This window comes from Porites lutea, chromosome 5 (assembly GCF_958299795.1).
Source record: "Porites lutea chromosome 5, jaPorLute2.1, whole genome shotgun sequence".
In the NCBI taxonomy this organism is placed as follows: domain Eukaryota; kingdom Metazoa; phylum Cnidaria; class Anthozoa; order Scleractinia; family Poritidae; genus Porites; species Porites lutea.
The window spans coordinates 24133226-24148404 of record NC_133205.1 but is presented as its reverse complement, the minus strand read 5'-3'; the positions used below and the strand labels follow the sequence as shown (position 1 = coordinate 24148404).

The 15179-nt window shown below is 41.3% G+C and overlaps 1 protein-coding gene across 1 annotated transcript in view; it reads right to left on the bottom strand.

Moving 5' to 3' along the window:
* LOC140936875 (DNA polymerase subunit gamma-1-like) overlaps positions 1-14534 on the bottom strand; it is a 55476-nt gene extending 40942 nt beyond the window's left edge. The window contains exons 1-13 of the mRNA XM_073386379.1: positions 13829-14534; positions 12543-12738; positions 11660-11908; positions 11032-11294; positions 9813-10103; positions 7584-7847; positions 6560-6893; positions 4880-5037; positions 4137-4190; positions 3221-3338; positions 1785-1920; positions 791-897; positions 41-180 (exon numbers count right to left, since the gene is read on the bottom strand). Coding sequence (XP_073242480.1) covers positions 41-180; positions 791-897; positions 1785-1920; positions 3221-3338; positions 4137-4190; positions 4880-5037; positions 6560-6893; positions 7584-7847; positions 9813-10103; positions 11032-11294; positions 11660-11908; positions 12543-12738; positions 13829-14427 — 2909 coding nt within the window. The 5' untranslated portion in view covers positions 14428-14534. The remainder of the gene's footprint in view (positions 1-40; positions 181-790; positions 898-1784; positions 1921-3220; positions 3339-4136; positions 4191-4879; positions 5038-6559; positions 6894-7583; positions 7848-9812; positions 10104-11031; positions 11295-11659; positions 11909-12542; positions 12739-13828) is intronic.
* Between the last annotated feature and the right edge of the window lie 645 nt (positions 14535-15179).

The window sequence follows — 15179 nt, the reverse complement described above, 5'->3', positions numbered from 1 at the left end:
CTCTAAATAAGCCCCAGTTTACACAAAAGAAATAACATACTTGGCAACTCCTTTGGTGTTTGCGTACAGAGTTTCCGCCTTCTGCTTTGCTTCGCTTTCTGTCAGACGATGGTTGAACTGAAGAAGCAACTTCTCAGCATATTTTTGCCCCGCGCCATAAATACGACCATAGTTGAAAATCTAAAAAAAAATAAAAGGAACGATTGTTATGTTTGCTGTTTGTTCTGTGTCATTCCCAGTCGCTCGCAATCGCTCAGCCTTGGGAAGCCTGTACAGACGTAAGACGTTCGCAAAGGAACCAGTGTGAAATGTCAGCCGTGTCACCCCTTAACCCACGGGTGGGTGAGTGGGGGGGGGGAGGGGGGTGGGGGAAGAGAGGGAGACTTCTTTTAACTGTAGTCCGCTTTCTCTCCTGACGGTGGTTTGGTGGGGGGTGAGGGGGGGGGGAGGAGGAGACGCCTGAGGCTGACTTCACTCACAATACTAGTTAAAACCTTTTTTGACTGAGTCATAAGCGACAAATACTAAGCGACCAAAGTAATCACAATAGGAACTTAAAAGCATCACGAAAAATTTTGTAAAAGTCCAGCAACATTTCATACTAATAGTTCTGGAACACGAGCATCGTTTATGTGGGAACTTTCACGTTGTCAAAGCCACTGAACTGGCACTACCACTGACCTTCTGAAAAATCAATCACACGCGCAGTTTTTGGAGGGTTATTTTTGTTTTCTTTTTTCCGACGGAAAACATGGCCGTATATTCCATCTCACCTCGACTAACATCTCACCTTAGCATGATCTCGACTTATTCCAATAGTTTCGGCAGTTTTGCTGTGCAGATCTGTTCCTTCTGACTTCTTACCTTGTAGCGTCATCCACCCGAACGCTGTGCTACCTGCGAAAATCCGCCAAGACAGGGTATTTAATTCATCTTAGTTACAATGTAAATACTTTGCTTATAAACTTTGTAACCGATTCAGCTAGTTTACAGGCCTTCCACTAAAATAATGAATCACAAACTAAATCAAACATGCCAAGTTTACGAAGTCAGTTATTACTACCGGATAGCGAGTTCGAGTGCTGTTCAGCCCACGTTTTATGCTGGTTTCACGCATGGAAGTACGAGCTAGCGAGGGAAGTAGAAACGAAAATTCTCTTCCTCTTCCTTTGCGAGTAAACGCTTGTGGACGGCGCACGTCAACCGGGATGGGCCCTGTATTATTTTAATATGCCTTGTCGCTACCAAATTTGTATTGCGGCTAAGTGTCTTTGCTCGTCTAGAGACGATTCGCCCGAAAATTTGGGCAAAATCGCTGTCCAAAAACACAAAACGTCCACTTCCGGTTGATCTCTTTAAAATGTCCTTACTTAAGCTCCCTTTACCAATGTGACCGCTGGTCAAACCCAAAAATTTGGGCAAAATCGCGCTCCAAAAAAACAAAACGTCCACTTCCGGTTGATCTCTTTAAAATGTCCTTACTTAAGCTCCCTTTACCAATGTGACCGCTGGTCAAACCCAGCCTTTTAACCCTTTAAGTTCCAATAGTGCTCAAAATCAATTTTCTCCTAACGATATCCATAGACTGTCATGAGCAAAGCCTATGAGAATTAATAAACTGAACACAAAGAGAAAAATATTTGATCTTTTACCAAATTCTCTCAACTAATTCTTTAAGGAAATGTATGGAGATCAGTTTGGAGAATTTATATGTGGATATTGGGGCTTAAGGGGTTAATTAGTTCTCTTCAGCGTTTGACATATATTTTTTATAACCCACTTACCATGAATCCCAGCGAAATGCGCATCTCCTAATATGGCAGCAATCCACAGTTCTTGACTGTCCACATCAGCCCCTACTAAACAGTACCCAGGTGGAGCCCGCACCATAGCCTTTAACTCAGACCCCACCCGATCCTCCTGAAGGCGAACACCGATGAAAGAGTAAGGTTATGACTAGAATGGATATCTTAAAAGCAGGTTGGACACCTTATGTTTATTACACAACACTATACTCCTCGTAGAGAACCATCTATGCGAGTTAATTGGGCAGATTTTTGAGAAAAGGGGGAATTCAGAGTAAGAGACAGTTGTGCAAGGAGAGAGTTGAGGCTTAAGCACTCACTTAAAAACGGTTAGCTTTCAATAAAGTAGTAATCAACCTCATGGAAAGTACGTTAAAATTAACCGGTGTCGGCGGTTAGCCTTTGATGGTGATGGAGGCGGACGTGGATTATACATCAAATGGTGCGGGTTCAACCTTAAGTTATAAGACTCCTATTATGTATTTTGAGTAAAGATGACAATCTGATTTTGGGGTATCCATTCTTGTTACAACCAAAAGAGTAACCCGCATGTATAATTCACTTGAACCGATGCAACGGCTACTGTCACAGCGCCTGGTTAGTGTAAGTCCATCATTAAAGACTGAGAAGAAAATGGGCGTAAAAAAATTTACACTACTATTCTACTTTCTGCGACAGAGTGAACCTGCAACGCACCGATCTCGAAAGTGGAGTGTCCTATATCGGACAGGCTCTGTGCCACAATTAATAAGCGCAGAGTAAACAGGTATTCGGACCGCAGCGGAAGTGAATAAGTAGGAGCGAGGACTGGAACCCACCGAGACGGAAGTAAATATTCAGGAGTGAGGACTGAGATTTAGAGCACCAGTCCTTCTCGGCCAATTGCTCCTGCACGATGTTCGATGAGTGTGAACAACTTGCTCCAGTCCTGTGCCGTTGCTGGTCATACTACACCGGATAGACCGATTTTCGTATGACCTTGGAATGAAAACGCGCGAACAAAACAGAAACAAAAAACGAACGGAAATAGAGCGATTTGATTGGCTTGTCGAACGGATACAAACGCGGGTGGCTTTTAATTGGTTAAGCGAACTCTCGGGTGAAAAAACTCCATGCCCGAGAACTTTCTAGAAATCAGTCGATACTTCGCTTTGACGTCATACTGCAACACGATTGGCCAATCAAACAATACCCTCTCCATATTAGGGTTTTCTTTGGGGGGAAACAAAGAGTCCATGTTTTGATCTTTTCATCCATTGGCTCTTAAAACAAATAACGAACACTTACCGAAACCATTTTTCAAGGTCATACGAAAATCGCTCTAGCATTTTGTTTCGACTCAAAAAACTATCCAGTGTAGTGTAAACATATCCTTACTCCTAAATTCTTGTTTAATAAAATTCTTTGCGACTTACCCTGGGGTTACTAGCAGTCAGCCATGTCGGTTCCACTGCCCTTCTTGTTACCGTTCCAGCAGTGATAACTCGCGGCAAGATGGTGCCTAGCACGTTATCAGCATTATATTTATCGGATCTGCAATCAGAAAAGAGGACACTTTTAGCTATATCACCCAAAATGCACCCTGCGAGTGGAGCTTCCTAGCTTTTGTCTACTTCGAGATAAGGGAAAAAGGAGGCTCTGGCTGAGTCACGTCAAACTTCTGAGGTCGCCGCAGCCCGAACGTCTGGACTGGTCAATCTTGTTTTCTCTCGTCAAACTGTTTTTTTTTTGTCGAGTACGAGCATCTGTTTACTGATAAACGGATGGTCATAAACAAGCCCGCTGTAGCAACCGCGCCGCTATTAGGCCTTGGTTCCAAACTATATCATAGCAACATGAAGCGCATCCTAAACAAAGATTTAACTCGATTCATGCAGAGTATTTCTCGAGTATGCCCAAACTGTACCTAACAAGACAACCTCGTCCCCTGGGCTTTTCCTTAAAAAATGGGAGGGGCAGGCCCTGGGGACGAGGTTGCTAGCAATCGAAAATTGAGGACTAGAAAGATTTGTAATAACAATAAAAATAGTAATAATAACAATTCCGTTATTTACCCTCGGCAGTATTTATAGCAAAGGTGCGGCCGAGCAAATGCGAGAAACAAATAATCTAAATCAAACTTAACGGGTTAAGAAACCCAACTGGCTGGAGGCAAACCAGCTCGCTATTTACAAAGGTGGCCGAGGATCTTAACTCGGGACTACCGCGAGCAAATCAAGCTAGCGGTCAGAGCGGGACTTGAACTCGAGGCCTCCGAAAAACAAGTCCAGCGCTCTAACCGCTCAGCCATGCTGCCTCCCATGTCTGAGTGACCTGATATTTCTTTCATACCCTGTTATTTCTGCGGGCAGATCGTCTCTGTCAAACCAAACAGCCAACTGAGACCTGTGAGGTAAAAAAACAACACCGCTACGATGTCAGGCTCACACTGGGAGGGACAGGATTGGAGAAAAATGAAGACGAACATGGAATGCGTCATTTTACTACAATATCAACTTCCTGTCGATTTTCTTCCTCCTTTTTTTTCTATCTTTTCTTACGGCAATACTTAACAAAAATAAAATTTAGGATTTTTTAAAACATTTAAGACTTAAAAGGAGCTATGTATTGCTGTTTTGGTCAACTCTGTGCTTAAGTCATTATATTTACTTAGTACCTTTACTCATACACTAAAATGAGAGTAAATGCTCCAATAGATTTATGAACAAGATATCAAACAAATTTCCTAGGGAACACTAACCACAATATGGATAAGCACCCGTCTGCTAAGCGGGAGGCCGATGGTTCAAACCTCGACCAGATCAACATTCAGGGTCTTAAATAACTGGGGACGATAAACCTTAGTCCCCGTGCACAAATTAATTCTGTGGGATGTTAAAGAACCCACGCACTGTTCGTAACGTCTAGGGGACGTAGTTCCCGGTGTTGTGGTCAATCTTTCATGGGGGAGGCAACTGTTACGAGCCACAGTAATTAGCACCACGCGCAGGTGCAGTGATCCTGCCAAGAATTTTGCGAACCTAAGTAAATAAAACTGTTTTATCCTCTATACGCTGTTTTCTAAAAATCCGAACCTTATTCTCTTCTGAGCATTTCTCCACGACGAAATCATCTTGTTAATGATCAGAGTTTTATGAGCGCTGTGGTCTCCCGAAGCCACCAACGTTCCATCCTCAATCTTACTGATGTAGTCTTTTGCCAAGGGATTCCCGCAACGGTAGTTTTCACCATTCTACAAAACAGGAAAAGGTCAGAAATGATAACCTAATTTTCGTCTGTCTCAGGCTGTAGTCACACTTGATATAGCAGATCCAAGTTTTAACAAAAATAGTTTTCCAAAGTAGGTTGAGTTTGATCGTCCGGGTGAACGTAGTCCTGAATAGGACTGCTGTTGTTGACAGCGACTGATGTTTCGACAATCTGTGCGGTAGTCATCTTCAGAGTCATCAAAATTGTCATCAAATTACTGGGACACTTTTTTTTATTTATTATTCATTCAAAATATTTCTCCGTTTCTGATTGGCTAAAATCACACGCATAATTCATCATAACCAGCTACTGTTGACCAAATTTGGAAGAATTGGCCATATTGAACCGATGACGTCAAAAGTGCAGCAAAGTTGTAGATCATTTAACCGTTAACCGAGAAAACCTGGGGACGAGTTTTAGTTGTTTTCGAAGTGATTAATGGCGAAGTGTGTAATGTGAGAACATTTTACTCGTTTCACTACAACTGTTGTCTAAAAACATGGCAAGAACAGAAAGAAGACAACTCGACGGACGACATCTGCTATTTGGAGTATATTTGCGGACCCGAACAGCCCTTTATCTCCTAAACTTCCCGATAAAGATGCACTATCGATATGAACTTAACATCGACCAAGGTAAGAATGTTTTAGCTTGTTTTTAAACTTGGAATTATTTTGAATGAATAATAATGCAATCTCGGAGGGTCCTCGATCTGCAGAATTTTTGATATCCTACGTCAGCCGAATTCAATAATTGCTAAATATATATAAAGTTTAAATTGAAGGTTAAACGTTTTAATCGACCGGTTAAAATGGAAGTAGTCTCAGCAAAGCCAAAGGTAAGAACTTGCTCACCACAAGTCCTCCTTAGTTCGGTGGTTATAACATCAAATTATAGATTATCTCTTGCCCAAAAACCATTAATGTACGTCAGCGGCTGATAACAAGCTTCGAACGAGTCTGCTCGTGCGCAGTAGGGAAAAGAGTAGTTTGCCGAAATGCTCTGCTCATGTGCAGTTCAGTACCAGTGTTCACGGCTTTGGCAGCAAACTGAACTCCTTTCACGACGAATCGTGATTTGTCAGTGTTTCGCAGATCAGTGATCACTATCATGTGGTCTCTTAGGGGGTCAACCAACGATAAAAGCTGCCAAAACAAGCAGTTACGCATCGAGTTGTAATTTCCTTCCACAAGTCTAAAATGTCTAGATCAAATGTCGTCAAGTTTCGCACAAGAATTGCGCGCGCTCACTTCTCAGGGTACCGTCGGTTGATATTTATCAATAACCGACACACAACGATCAACTCAACCCATATTAAATTACAAGTTCTTTAATATTTGTTGTCTAGAATAAGCAAAACGTCCGTGATTCCTCAGTAAAGGCCGCTATTTTTGATCTGGCTGCCCCTCTAAAATACCACGTGACACGGCCAACACCATTTTTCCAATTGGTTTATGGCTCTCTATGACTTTCAACTTATAATTTCTTCTGTTTCTATTTCAAACCTTATGAGGTATGCGGAAGAACCACACTCCTGGAAGATCAACATCATTAAAAGGCCCAACTCCATGATAAAAATCAGGCTTGCTTTCTGTACCCGAGATTGTTTCTTGGCTTTTAACTTTTGATGCTCTCTTACTCGGAGTCGTATCAGTATCAGTTTTTGGCGAGGCACTGCGTCTCGGTTTCTTCATTTCTTCCAGCTCTGATTTTGTCCACAGTTGATCTTCACTTAGAGAGTAAACATCCAATTCGTTGTCATCAAACGTCGAGTCCTTGCTATCACCTTTTTCCTGATTTTTATTCATGCTGTGCTTTCTCCAGAGATCATTAAACGCTCTGAAATGTGAAAGAACACCGTCAGATATTCATTGAAGTAACTCCTCCTAAACCCACCCGCTAGAGATGCTACCCGGCCACGCGGTGTGAATAGCAAGCGAAAACGCTTTGACTTTGGAAAAGAAAAGATTTTTTCTGCCACTCTCTTAGACATTTAAGGAATCACATAAGAAATCTATCTGCAAATGTGGGCAGGAAGCCTACGAAGACCAAAATAGCTTGTAAGCAAAAAATGGCAATGTTCATACAAGAGTTTCATCGATTATACTTTAGAGAAATGCCTTCAAGATTCCGGCTTAGCTCCAGCTCTTGTGGTACAGTCTGTAGATTATTACGGATAGCTGTGAACAACTATGGCGAGACTTGTGCCGATGCGTCGGTGGAAGAATGAAACACCAAAATTTATAGTTTAAACACCTCAGTTGATGAAGCTTACTTTGCCACGCTAGCCGCTTATAAGAGCGAGATTTTAAGCTGTGTAAGGTTCACATATTAAATAGTGGAGCTATGCTTGTGTTACGATTCCAGTTTCAGATCAAGCAATATCTGTGTTAATTTGCTTGAACTTAACGATCCAAAGCTATGCGATCACAGGCCTGTAAGTGCAAAATCTAGCCCTGGTCAAATCTACCTATTTTGCTTGGTTTTAATGCCAACCATATCCCTTTCAAAACTTACGTGTCTACATACCTAGTTGGAAATGTTAACTCTGGTTTCTCTGTTTCCACATGTTCGTCTTCGCTACTAGGCAACGTGACCAGATTGCTTGTGAGATTATCTGTTCTTCCAGGAACCAGGTATCCCCAGCCATGCTTACGAGTGTGGTACAGTGGAAATCCATCCCAAGTCATGCGCAGTAGCATGGGCGCAATTTGACACTGAGGGCTGATGTTTACAGGCCCTTCCTTCCACTCTTCTTTGTCCGATGGCCCAATACATAGAGATCGGTACCACCTAAAAATACGGTCGAAAAATGTGTTTTGTTTGCATTGTTTGTGGAAAACACCTTCGCAGAAAATGAAGTTAAAGTAATAAAGGAGCTACGTCTTGAATTGCGCATGAACGAGATGTGTTTGTTTCATGGTTTCTGTTGGATCAAGGTCGGCCCCGTGATGAGAGCACTTGCTTGCCTCCATCGTGGTAGGTCTCAACGTCGACGCCATAATAGGTGCGGTTACACTAGCCATTTTATCCACGGACTAATGGCTGTTGCCCATGGGAAAGCAATTTTTTAAGTGCGACTGATTTCACCAAGGTGAAATTGTTTCGGGGTAATTTCCATGGATACGTCAAAAAGAACAAAAGAATTACTTAAGACAGTTTCCGAGGTAAGTTATACGGGTTAATAAGAACCCAAAGCGGCTCAACCGATCACACAAAGTGAAATGTGCCAAACAGTAAAAATCACGTGTTGTTCACGTGAACGTGCCGAGTTCGTCTTGGCGCCAAATCCTACGCGAAACTGGACTCAAGGTTTGGAAACTTAACAGGATTTTGAGCACAGCTGTGAATAATTAACTTTTTGTTAAATTCAAAAGCACCTTGAACATTCGCAAGTGTTCAAGAATTGTTTCCTTATGAAGTAGTTGCAACCATTATTTTAAACCCGTACTTTTGAGTTTTGAGCAAGAATTTGCCTTTCTTTTAAGCGAGAATGAAGTCGACGTCTTTGTTTTTCAGCAGTCTCAAAATTAAGGGCTGAATCACTTTGGCTAAGCTTAATCTACGGGGACATTTTGTTACAAGAGTAAAACTGGTCGAAACCGTTTACGATATATATGTTTACGAAGTTTCCCGTGAAACCGGGTTCAAGTTTTTTCACCGCTGTGTAACCTCAAACATGACAGTGATGAAGACCCAGAGCAAACCAACCCAAGCTATTTTCCCAAGGGGAGCATTGGGAAAAAGGTCTAGTGTAACCGCGCCTGTGGAGGGACCTTACGATCCGACAACGGCGACGTCCATGAAAACGTCACTGAAAAACAGACTTCGCATCATTTTAAACTTTTTCGCGATTATCCCAATTCGCCCTGTTACTTAAAAGAAGGGAAGTTTGGTTGGAGCTGAAAAGAGGGGACCGCGCCCGAGTTCAGATAAGGATTGTAGAATTAGCTAAAATTTTATCGCCTTGCCGTTCCCGTTCTCAAGTAAAATTAAAATTTGGTCATTTCACGTCGTAGCTGTGCAGGTACAGCAAAGAAATGTAAAAAAAAGCCTGATGTACGTGCAGAGTTGTTGTTTTGCATTAAACCTATTGCTTTTTTGACGTTCTTTTTGCCGTCGTCGTCGTAGTTTAGTAAGGTCCCTTTTAAGATCCAAGGACAGCGAAAGCAACGGGAACGTCATTAAAGCAATAGGTTTGACGCCGATGTGGGTTACACAAGACGATTTACAAAAAACAAGGTCGCAACAATACTTGCAACGCTCTGTTGTTGTCACGTGTTTAAATAATGATTGATTGGTCGATTGAGTGATTGATTGACTAAAAATCGTCGTTGCCAATCATCCCGTTGTTGTGAATCGACAACTCTACACGTGCATCATAATTTTTTGCCTATTTCTTTGCAGTCACTGTACGACTACGACTTGAAACTTCCACATTTCACGTTTTAAACAACAAGAAGACGATTTTCTCTGTTTCTTTTTTCGAACTTACTTACGGTCCTTTAATGTTTAAAGAATTCAAAGACGTCTTCGTTACCGTTGCCTTCTTGGGTGTCTCTAATAAGTTCCCTGATGTGGGTTGAGTTTGTTGTTGGTTCTCTCCCTTACTGCGAGAGAATTTTCCTCGTGTTCTCCAGTTTTCCCTCTCCCTAAAAGCCAGCCCTTTTAAATTGCGCATTGTCGAAATTGTAAAATGGAGTATTAAAAGTTGAAAGAAATAAAAAACAACAACAACAACAACAATAATTCACTTACTTTGGATAACCTGGCAAGTTCTGTCGTCTCTTGTACATCACATCCACAGCTGGAGGAACGGTAGCTATCATATCAGTGGAGCTCTTTAATCCTTCAATTACCTCCACATTGTTATCATCGATCAATTCATCTTCAGAAAACAAGCCAGACGTTTCTTCAACAGCTCTGATAACATTAGTAGTGTTTTTTTCAGCCTTGGATTGCCTTTTCTTCTTTGGCTGTTTCAGTTTTTTGGTTCTTATTTCTTGTACTGACCAGTCTAATTCCCAGAGCCATGCATCCTCTGCATACCTAACCAAATTTAAAGAACAGGAATGTGCTGCATAAATACCCTAAATTGCTGCTTATAAGCTCAACCACTTATAACCCCCCACACCCACACCCACGCCCACACACCCTGTTATAGGCTTACCTAACCATGAACAAAAAGGAATTAGATTTATAAGGACGTTTTGAATATTAATTTAAAACCAATAAATGCAAAAGGCATGTTGATCAGGACGCTATAACCTGTTTAGAAGCAATTTTTCTACTTTGGTCATGAGCCTCTTCGGATATAAGCCCCTCCATGTAAAAGCCCTCCTAATACCCCTTATGTAGATGTATAAGACCAGGGTTTATAAGCGGCAGTTTATGCTCTCAGCATATAAAATTTTTTGTGGGCAAGATCAAGCAAATCTTGTGTTCCGATTGGCTACACAAGCGAGCAAAACGGGCTCGTCTTGGCCACCCGGGATTTTCCCAATGGTCCCACTAGGAAAAGATTGTTTCTGACCACATAATAAATCCTTTATTGACAAAGCTTGTGTCCTTGACTTCTTCTCAGTCCATAAATATTTGTATCCAGACCAAGCACTTGTTCAATAATGCATACATTGCAACCCCCAACAGGGGCAGGTATCTAACGTGGAAGTATTATGAAGACAATACCAATAAATGCAGGATTAAAAACAATGATTATAACTCTTTTCACTCCATGTAAGGTAATTCAGATTCTGGAATACAACAAAATTTTTGCTCGTAGAATCCAGAGTCATGGGCTTTGGAATCCATGATTCAGCTCTAGGAGTCCAGAAACCTGCTAACAATTGGAATCCAGAATCCAAATTCCACTGACAAGGAATTCAGAATCCAGTAGTTTGAATCTGGAATCCATGGCGTGGAATTCAGAATTCAAGACTGTCTTGGATTATCTAATACGGGCCAACTCTTTCCAAACCTTTTTCCATGAAGATAATTGCAAGTATCATCTGCCAGTTTCATCAGTGAGCGCTTCATCTCATTTTCTAAGTCATCATAGGTATTGTCAGCATCCCTGATGTAATTTTCCCAAGAGTGATTGACGGGAAGATATGCTGATCCCATTTCTAACATCCCAGCAAAAGACACAGGGTGAGGAAACCTATCCAGGAACTTGGGCCAAAGGGCAGCAAATACCTCCTGAGTTGCAGCTGTATCCTTAGCACAATATGTTACCAACTCCTTTTGAAAAAAATAATTAGCCAAAGATAAATCACTTAAAGAGCCCAAAACAGAGCGTTGGTTTCATCAATAGCTTTATTTTAGGAAACTGTAGTATGCTGGGAAATATTGCACAAGAGATCAATAAATTAACTGTCAACAACAGGAGAAATGTTGCTGATCAGCATCAGAAGATTACATGACGTGTTAGTAATATAAGTGTTTTAAGTAAAGATTGACTGAGAAAATAAAATTTAAGTAGAAGTTTTGATGTACGACTTACAGAAACTAAGTCCAGTGACATGAAACCAATATATGCCAACATTTAATTTTTCATATTCTACTTTTAAAGAACCTTATTTAATTTCCTTTTTTTTTCTTTATACCTGGAAATGTTCTCGAACATCATCGAGCGTCCCTTCCACAAATATTTTCACCATTGACTTGTCTAAATCATCTTTCCCACAATAAAGAGACTGAAGGTCCTGCAGTTTATTGCCTGAGCCACCCAACATCCATGGTACTTTTCCAATGCGACCAGCATTTGCCGACTCCCAAAGGTTGCGCTGCAGACTTGTGAAGCCTGCAATGCACATGTGAAGACTCAGAGTATCCAGAAAATATGTCTTTGGTCCCTGAAATAGGCAAATTAAAAAGGAACTGGAAATGTGATTGACAACACATCCACTTAAAGTAAGTGAACCCAGCTTGCTTAAACCAAAATCTACAGTCCTGCACAAATTAAAGAGGATTCTGCCGTTAATAACCATGCTCCAAACTTACAAAGGCTTAGGTATGCTAATTTAAGATATTTCATAAGTTTAAACAATATTGTAACAAAAACTTATTGTGATGCGACAATACTAATTATTCATTCTGGGAATGAATTGAAAGGGCAAAAAAGGGTCATTTTGTATGTTATACTAATTACAAGGCAATATATGCAGGGTGTTCATTAGGCACCGGAGATCGGAGAAGTCTCCGCTAACTACGCAGAATTCTCGGGCTACGTTTGGTAGCCTCACACTATTTTTTATTCACACATGGGAGCCTCTTTCAAAATATTCTCCTGCAAAATTACACCTTTCTTCTGCTAGTAGAATTCTTACTGAAAACCCTGTATATGGCAATTCTCTTATCCTGCTTCTGTCTTCACTTTCCTTTTACTATAATGGATACTTTTGATAGTCCGAGTGGTACTGGCAGTTCATGGTTAAACAGTCAGTGAAACCTATCCACTTGAAAACATAACAGCCAAGGCAATCATACCTTAATATAATACTGCTCTTTTATAAAGGATCTGTCATATCCGACAGAATGACCAACAATAAGCCTCTCTTTCCACTCTACCTGCCTCCAGTCTTGTCCGTCAGGAATCTCTAATGGTATGTATAACTTAGGCGTTGGCTGGACCAACCACTGGTAACTCTTGTCTTCTATAAGTCTTGGACTCACCCAACTGTACCTGAGTAGGCATGAGTATGAAATGAAATGAAATGAAGAGTCGTGGATGAGAGGACGACAGACGTGCCCTCTTACCATACATTTTAACATGTGAACAGTAAGCTCGGATGTCCGCATATAAAGGCGCCACTGGCAGCCGCTCTCAGTCCATTTGTGAGCTTACTGTACCCTTTCCTGGCAGTGACCCAACCCATGATGTGAATGATGTGATGAGTGAAGGTTGACCACAACATCGGGGTCTACATCCCCTACTCTTTTAGAACAGTGGTGCTAAAGAAATTAATTAAACTGGTCCCACAAATAGACAATGTCACATCAAACCCTCCGCTAACAAAGACTGCTATGGAGGGTTCACATTTGTACATCGTGGTTTGTGTAGAGGTGAATATCAGAATATAACTACACAGAGGATATTACTGGAAAAATGCATATTGGCTCATCAGTCCAAGACAGGGGGTTGTAAAGGCATGTTCTCGATTTTATGCATGCATTTTTTCATTGCTTATCAAGCCAGAATTACATAGCAAAACTCGGGAGCTATCGACCTGAATCAACATTGTTTAGTTAGTGAATCAAATTTCTGTTGATATTTTTTGAAGAACATCCTTTCATATTTATAGAACTATTCATAACATGTAACTTTACAGTGCTCTATTAATTTTAATGTCAATAATTTTATATCAATACTAAAACCATAAACTGGTTCATGTCGTCGCCACGTGAAGTCTTAATAAAGAATCCTAGTGCTATTACAAAGAAGACGTTACTTGAAACAAAAAATGGGGCATTAAAATGTTTAAAACAGCACTATTCGACTGTGCAATCAATGAAAAAGGTTGCAGTGTTGACGGAGAATGGGGCATTTGCCCTCTTTTTTCGTTACCGCCTTGGGGGATTTGACCGCCTCAAGAGTCCCCACCCCCAGGGATTTGTCATCCAAGGCAAAAAAAATGCTAGTGCCCGGGGGTGTTGGGCACAGCTGGAATTGACTGACGCATAATATCCCTAATCCAGAGCTTCAAGTATTAAATGGCAATCCCAGATCCTGAAAAACCTATTAGGTAATTCTGTCAGTTGCGTTGATCACCTACCAAGCAGTAGGTGATGCTGCTACAGCAATAACAGGAAAAGGACCTTCATTAACACAAACTTCAACGTCAAAGATTAAAGCATCCTCTTCTGGAACATCCACTGATGATGTAACAAGATCCTTGTCGTCATAAACATACTTAGTCCACCCTGGAGAGAAACACCACTCATTTGGTATTGCAGGAAGTCTTAATTCCGCTAACAACTTAGCCTTTTCAAAATACGGCCTGCTTTGTTGCTCTGCGATGTTTCTAAAGTGTTCATCGATGTTTGAGCCCAGCTGGGGTGGTAGCTCAAACTCCACTTCAGGTAAGACCGTCCCACTTTTCTTCCACAAGCTGTGTGCTGTCAAATGTTCTTGACATTTTTTAATCGTCGTTGGATCGTAGGTATCCATTTTGCCACGGAACACTTGAGCGTGTAGTGAACTAGACAGCATTTGTATTTCAAGAGGGTTGAATCTCTTTTGTTCTTCATTCGGCTCGATCTCATGAAATGTTGTTGATGATGAACACGTGCTACGTTGCAGACGAGGCAAAAGAAATCTGGCCGGAATTCCTGTAGGCCATCTATACCAGCTCGTTTTTATCGCGCGATACATCGTTAAGAATTTAAGATCCTTTGCATCTATGAAAAGTATACGAGAGAACAATGAAATGCGCCAAACAATACGCTGCAATCGACATGATGAAGATTCGAAGTTCCAGAGGCCATTTTTCGCGCCTTTGAAACCATTCCACTGCGCACTAGGGGAGGGGGAAGACCTACTCACACTGGAATATCGTGCTAAAGGAAATAAACTAGGTTTTCGTTTTTTTTTTCTAAATCAACTACTTTTAGTATCCACGATGAGATTGTTTTCATAAAAACTATTTCAATATTTTTTACACAGCATTTCACTCTTCTGATCAACACCCTCTCCCCACCCCCGATCCCCCGCCTCTCCATACCCGTGGTCACACTGAAAACCTGTAACTACACTTAAAGCCAAATACATGAAGTAGTATAGTAAAAGTTCATTGAAAAACCGCTGAAATTTACTTCCTGTTCATCAAGGGCTCGTCTTTGCCTGATGTAACAGGGTGACAATTTCCCACGGGCGTAGAGGGAGGCTGAGTTTTCGGTGTTCAATGAAGAAGTCAGCGGTAGTTTGGGAAAATGAAGAGAGACTTCCGGTTAAATGATCCAGCTTCCTGTCGGGACGCTTCCGGTCGACTTTTTGACCTTATTAATGTCACAGCTGTGGTAGGTGCTTGATGTATGGGAATACATATTGTATTGATTCCAAGTGACGGGGATGAATGAATGGGGCCAGAATTCAAACCCCCCCCAAAAAATGCTCCGATTATGGGG